General features: G+C 30.2%; 1 protein-coding gene across 1 annotated transcript in view; it reads right to left on the reverse strand.

Annotated features, from left to right (window-relative positions):
• Positions 1 to 1,405, reverse strand: part of LOC106689786 (phospholipase A1) — a 9,614-nt gene extending 8,209 nt beyond the window's left edge. Inside the window, exon 1 of the mRNA XM_014434964.3 lies at positions 1,303 to 1,405. Within this exon, the coding sequence (XP_014290450.2) occupies positions 1,303 to 1,405 (103 nt within the window). The remainder of the gene's footprint in view (positions 1 to 1,302) is intronic.
• Between the last annotated feature and the right edge of the window lie 6,275 nt (positions 1,406 to 7,680).

The raw sequence follows: 7,680 nt of genomic DNA on the forward strand, positions 1-7,680 counted from the left end.
TTAAAACATATTTTACTAAATAAATATTTTTTATAATTTATATAAAAACATATTACTATGGACAAGAGTCTTTATTATTAAGAAATCAGCTAATCAAAATAATAACTATTATGTGCTCAATTGAAATTCCTCCTTAGAAATAGATATCTGTCAGCCTGCTGGAGGCAACTTTGACCTATGAAGTATTAAAGTGAAGACTACATTCGAATCAGATTTTGTTCTTCTTGACATTATAAAGATTGTCAAGACTTTTCTTTTTAAGGAAATGTCCCAGAGAATAAAATAAACGTGTTGTTCAAACCAGAGTAAGATAATACTATCGATTTCATTTTCACCATTCTGATCATTTGCAGTTTACGTTATATAGAAAATTTTGAAAACAGTTCCTTGAATACTTGAAGATCGACATTTTGGTAAGGAATATTTGAAAGATAATTTTGATTCATGAGGTAGAAATGAATTTCGGTATTTAGAATGCAACATTAATAAGTGATAAAGAAAAATGCAATATTAGTCACGCAATATGGACCATACTAAAACGTAAATAAATATGACACAAAATTTGATTTTTAACAAGTGACTGAGTACACATAAATTATATAAATTTATTTAGTGGTTTATTATTCGAAGGTAATTATGTACTTTCCTATTTCGGGAATTATAAATTGTAACATTGTTTTATTAAGTTTACACCAGTAATCTAAGACGCCAGACGTTTCGGGCTGTCCATCCATCTTCAGAGGTTTTCAATTTTCTTAGCATTTTATGGCCATTTTAATAATTTCTGCTTGAAATTTTATCAATGAATTTATTAATTTATTTTGCTGATATAAAATTAATAAAACAAAGATTTTGAAGTAAGAAGGCTAATAATTCCCAAAATAGAAAAAAACAAAAAAAAAAAAAAAAAACATAAAATTATAGAAAAGAAACGTAAAAAATTCCAGGTGATTTCGTAAATACGCGGAGGAGAGGAGAGAGTTAAAGATAACCAACCTATCTAAGTTCCTGAGAAGTTTTTCCTTTCGTGGGTCCACCACACAAATAAAAGTCGACCGGATTCAAAGTCATGAGGCAGTCGCTTAACTCCCTAAGCTACAAATGGCACTTTGAGCATATTAGTTCATAAATAAATGATTTTTTTATGTGGGTACGATTAATAATTATGATTGTATAAAATGTGTCATTCCCTGCAAAAAAATTTTAAATCACTGCTTCTTTTACTTTTTTTTCATAAATATCTTCAGAAGCTACTTTGTACAAAGTGCCACTTCCCATCTAAAATTTCCTGTTCAAACTCACCTAAGACTGAGGACAAGACTACGATACGAAACAGCTCCATCCCTGCTACTGACGGCTGATTTCCTCTTCCCTCCAACTTCCTGCCAGATATCAGCATCGACATAATTACTAGCCCATCAGTTGACTCCGTGCAAACTTATATATCCTGCCAGTATTATGGGCTGCCTAACGCGTTTCAAATACGTCAAATAATCGAATACAGGCTCCCATCAAAATCAGTCCTCAGAACCTATTTTATCGTCACTAATTTCTCCATTCTTGTATTACAAAAAAGGCAGAATTCATTTATATCAAAGACGAGTCAATAATAGTTAATTTTTATTAGTTGAAAGTGTGCACTGCATGAAAATATTATTATTACTTATATATGTTAACTATTAGAATGAAGATATTAAATCTATCTAATCTTGAACCCTTAATTATTTATTTATATTGACTTAAAAAAAAAAAAAAGTTATTGAAAATCTCTCTACATGCAACAAACATCTGTACTGTAAAACCACTATACTGTCATGATATATCAAAAATATTTCTTTTTCGCCTGTATGCCGCCATTGTCTGACCATACAGTAAGCATGTTACTGCGCCAGTACATAAAATTTCATTCTTTTATATGATGTTCAAAGGCTTTAAAAAGAGATCTGATTGTCTGAAATGAGAACAAGAGAAATAAAGAACAATTAAAATAATCTCCTAATAATATTCAAACAATACTGGTAACATTAAATTTTTGTTTTAACCAACTTATTTGAAGTAGAGTTAGAGGATTATGGTTCGTGTAGCTTTGAGCTGCCTAAAAATAAAAGTTAGCTCCAACAGGCCGGATTCGAATCGGCACCGCTAAAGACTTGAGGTTGCTAAGGCTCGATTCCCTCGTCTAAAAACGGCTCCTTGGTAACATTGATGTTTCGGTTGTTTGATAGGTCGAATATGCTCAGCTCTCACCGTCCTCTTTTTCTCCAATCCTCATTTTGTTTTTCATCAACCTCAGATATTTAAGGATATTTTTAGTGTATCCAACTCCCTCGGTTCTTTTACACTAGTTAAAGTGTAAACGATGGACCTTGAATATTTAATCCTATATGTATTCTTAATCTTTAATTGGTATGTAAGTAATGGATTTTGAAACACCAATCCCAAAAACATTAACAATGGTATATTCTTAAATTCTCTAATAAAATCCTGATCAACGTTTAAACTTAATCATCAGAACGTTTGCATAAGCCACTTGAACTTTATGTGACCTTAACTAATTCATTGAGGGTTCATTTGTTTACCCAACTTATGGAGGCTGTCATTGGCCATACCGTCGTTTCGTTTCCATGATTATCAACAATAATGAAAAAACATAACAGACTTTGGGCACATTCCACTCCTAAAGAACTTTACATTGCTCAGTTTCAGAAAACAATGTGGCGGTTTAAAAAAAGAACAGGTTAACATTTAAAATTCAAGTGACAGAACTAGAAACTCCAGTTCATAAATTAGGCAAATGTCTACTGACTCTTTTGTGAGGTTTGAGAAAAGGCTTTGAAAGAATTGACAATGATACATGTAATTGTAAATTTTAGCATTTGTTTAAAAAAGTGTGGATAAGAATCAATTCAACATTATGTCAGATATAAATTAGGCTCCATTTACAGCATTATACATAACAAAAACCATACATAATAAAAACAATATATCTGCCATATTAAAAAGTAAATCGACCAAACACTACCGGGGTAATATTACTTGTCATTAATTACACTTTAACTACAATATTATGTATAAATTACTACATTGTTTCTTACAACGTTTTAGATCATTTAATTGTAAGCTATATGTCATTACTCCAAATAAGGTAAAATGCAAAACCCTGTTATGCTGAATGTTACTCTTCTCAGTGTTTAATTGGTGAATAAATTTTATTTCAATGGAATTTATGTCCCTTAATAATTTAAATAGAGTACTCACGCCACCACACTCCCCTTTCGTGACAAAAGAGTTCAAAAATGTCTTTTAAGGTATTGAATAAGTTTTCCCAGGAGCTGAAGAAGATAGCAAATCCCTTTTGATTTATTCCTTTTAATTTCCATGAGTCCTGATTCTCAGATGCCTAAGAGGTCCTTTCCATCTTTTTAATGCTCTCCTGCTCCCCGGGTCGGAAAACGACGTAAATCTCGGCGGTGGCTTTCCCGGCCAGTTTTCCCGCCCGAACTCAGTTGGTTGGCGGTTATCCCTTAGTTATGCATTCCGGTCCCTGTTTCCTCCAGCTCGGGCCTATATTGCCCCTTTATTTCTCGAGAGCCTGTTTTTATTAAAAGAAAAAAAGGGCCTCTCCTCTTTCTCGGCTCGTAAGATTTCGTTAAGACCTTCCTAGGATAATTCTACAAACAACCACGAAATAAGGTCCTTTATGGATGAAAAATAGGCTCCGTAATTTTATTAATTATTGATAATACTCTTCCCCTAGAACTTTAGTATAAATTATTTATTCAAATTGTGTTTTCTATTGCAAAGTAGGACGAAGAGCATGAATGAAGCTTGTTTTCAATTCACAACTTTTTAAATTAAAAAAATCTTTGGAAAATTTAAAAATGTTATTAATAGTTAATGTTAAATATTAAAGATAAGTTTCAGAATTGTTATTATAAGTGTTTGAAAAAAGTAAGTGGATTAATTTATAACATTAAAAAAATAAATACAATTATAAAAAAATTAAAAGAAATGTAAAAATCATTAAAGTCGAAACCCAGAACGCTAAAACTGTACTATCTATAAATAGTACAAGAGTCGGGAAGATAAAAAAGGCAGATACCTCACCCCAATTTTTGATTACTTGAATGAAAACTATGTATAGTTACTTGTCAAAACTGATGAGTCAGCCAAGTATAGGTAGGGGGAATAATAAATTGCGGCTGTTTCAATACCTTAAAAACATTAATTTTTCATTCGGAGCTCTATGTCTTAAAAACTACGAACAACACTAAAAAATCTAAAAGAACATTATTTAAAGTAGAGAAAATATTAGCTCTAATATAGCTATTTACGTCTTATAGTTTCCTAGAAATAGCTTTTTAAAAAGCAACATTTCTTAAAAATGTACTGAAAGAATAGTAGTTGGTTAATTTATTTCAAGAAATCTATATTTCAGGAACTATATGACGTACAGATGTCTATTAACAATAAAATTAAAGCTAGTTTAATGTACTATAAAGTAGTTTATGACCTTTACCTTGGTAGCAATAATAGTTTTCATGATATTTGCTAAAATAAATTCACTTATAGTTGTTTGGACAGTAAGTTTGTTTTATCAAAAACTTTATTTCAAAAACCATTGGACGTACATATGTATGCCAGCACTCAAATTAAAGCTAGTTAAATTTACAAGAAAATAGTTCATAGTATTTATTTTTGTAGGAGTAGTAGTTTTTATGATATTTGACAAAATAAACTCACAAAATGTAAATTTCTAGTCGTTCGTAAGAAATGTTGGATTTGTGAAAAAATATTTTTCTAGATCTATAAGACGCACATATGTCTGTAAATTAATTTATTTTAGCAAATTTCATCAAAACTACTACTCCTACGAAAATAAACGTTATACACTACTTTATAGCTCATTAAACTAGCTTTAATTTGAGTGCTAATAGACATCTGTACGTCATATGGTTTCTGAGATATAGATTTTTCAAAATAAATTCACTAACTACTGATCTTTCAGTACGTTTCATACATTTTTATGAAATGTTGCTTTTTAAAAAGCTATATCTCGAGAACTATTGAACGTAAAGAGCTCTATTGGAGCTCATATGTTAGCACATTTACTTTACTTTAAATGATGCTCTCTTAGATTTTCTTTTGTTGTTCGTAGTTGGAATGATATAGAGCTCCGAATAAAAAATTAATCATTTTTAACCTTTTGAAACAACCGCCAGTTTTTATTCCCCCTACCTATACTTGACAGACTCATCAATTTTGACTAGTAATTACACCTAGTTTTCAATTAAGTAATCAAAATTGGGGTGAAATAACTGTTTTTTTCTCCTCTTGGGCTCTTAAACGTTTTGGGACAATTCCGGGTGAAGGGAAGTGCCTTGAGTTCTCACAGTTTCACCACACGTGCTCTCAAGCCTAGGTGGCGGTGATATGTAATCAACCGGCATCTAAGTGTTAACTTCCTTGATAATGACCATGTGATAAATATACACCTGGTAATGAAATAAAAAGTATGGCTAAAATGATTTGAAAGTTTCTTTATGCCTTCTAGTTTACGGCTTGTTTTTCATTAAAAAAAAACAAGCTTTAAAAGAATAACTTAATTTGTTATAGCAACGTTAAATGTTTTATTTTACAAATAATTTCTATAAGTAAGACGTATATTTTAGTAATTTGAAAAAGAAAAATTTAACTTGATACATATTAAATATAATAATATATAACCTGCAGTAATAATAACATATTTATGCTATGTATGAATAACAAACCATACCAAAGTATAGTAGGCCTTTCAGTATGTCATTAACATTATAGTAATTTCAGAAAAGCTTCTTATCATTTCAGGTGACAGCTGCATACTGCAAAACAAAAAGAAACTCTCTTAACACTTTCCATCAAAAAACAAGCTCAGATTTAGATTTCATATCCAAAAAGCAATTTATTCCTAAGTTTTGTAAAATTGTAAAAAAAAAAATTTTTTATTTTTTTTTAAATACTTATATAATATACTCTTTCTTCACATTTACAACATGTATATAAGCGCACATAATATGACTCAACTATGACTTCTAAATGATCGATTTCAAAGCAGCCAAGTCATGGTCATTGCTTCCAAAAACGTTTTTCTTGTGATCCTGAAATATATTCATTTTTATTTGAAATACTTTATGTCATGCATTTCGCAAAATATTAGGCTTCTATGCTATAATTGGTAAACTATTTTGAAAAAAAAACAGCGTTAACCAAGCTTTTTATTTTTCTATTTTAATAAAAAAATTAAAGTTTCTTGGGAGATGGGGAAAACTACGGACCCATTTCGTATTCTTCCGATTTGCTTTTTTAATTCTTTTTATTAGCAATTTTTTAATATTTTACAAGCTTAATTTTCGATTTTTTTTTGTAGGTACATTTTGGTATCAGAATTATTTTCTAATTTAATTAGAATCAAAGAAAAAAAAATCAAATTTGTTATGCAAACTCTAACAACTTTTTTTTCCGGGTCTCAGGAGAATCGATGCCCCGAAATATCAAGGGCCCTTGAATAAACAGAAAAAGTTTCATCAGAATCCTAAAGATACAGGTCGGATTCTTTCTCAGTTGGCACTAAGCCTAGCGATATAAACTTATTTAAAAAAATAACAATATTAAAACATTATTATTATTCAATAGTTATTAAACCGCTGTACTTTTGTATTGGAATAAACAGAGATACAGCTTTAATATATAGGGTTTCGTAGAAAACGAAGAAATCCTTATTCCTGAGAATAGTGGTTTAATGGAAGCATTAGTTGGATGAGATTAACGATCAAATTAACCTTAGCCGAGTTTAATACTAATTAGAATCTATTCTCCGTAAGGGGAACCAATACCTCGTTACATTTAGATTATGTTTTACTGCCGAGGTTCGATTTATTGGGAACAAATATTTGAATTAGAATAGTTTATAGCGCATGAAATATCAACCCAAAAGTATGTGTCAAGATTTAAGATGCGTGCTAAAGGCATAAGGGACCGAAAACAAACTATATAGTTTTTCTATGCCGGATAAGAAAAATAAATGTCTTTGAAAATACATTTTCCTATAATCTAACATACCTAATCACTTTTACCTACATCCAAGCGATATATATGAATATTATACAATGTATAGTCACAAATAAATTGATCCTATATACATATTGTTTTTGTTTTTCTCTAAAACTATTCTAATGTACAATTAAACGGTCTGTAATATCAGATAGGTCAAATATTCATTAAAATAATCTGACAGGAGTTAAATAACGAATTTAAAAAAAAAATCATCCTCGTACCTTTAATTTCTAACAGTTCCCAATTTTAATTATAACAAACAATTGATAAATGTTTGGGAAACAGAAATTAAAAAAAGAGAGTCGCGTGGACAGAAGAAACAGGCACGAAACACATGAACAAAGGAAATGTTTGATGAAGGCATGCAGAGATAATGAGTGGAAAATGGAAGGAAAGGTAAAACAAGAGAGAAGCCAAAAGTAATGATAGTCGCGTGGTCTCTAAGGTTGTTCCGTGAAAAAAAAAAAATTGATGAATACAAAATTATAATCAATTTAATAAATAAAGGAGATAAAATATAAAAACAATCTATTTGAACGGGAAAAGCCGAGACCTCTCGATCTTTCTCGATTGCATTTAAACAATACA

The sequence above is a fragment of the Halyomorpha halys genome, unplaced genomic scaffold (assembly GCF_000696795.3).
Source record: "Halyomorpha halys isolate HHAL.00 unplaced genomic scaffold, Hhal_1.1 Scaffold1468.1, whole genome shotgun sequence".
Classification (NCBI taxonomy): domain Eukaryota; kingdom Metazoa; phylum Arthropoda; class Insecta; order Hemiptera; family Pentatomidae; genus Halyomorpha; species Halyomorpha halys.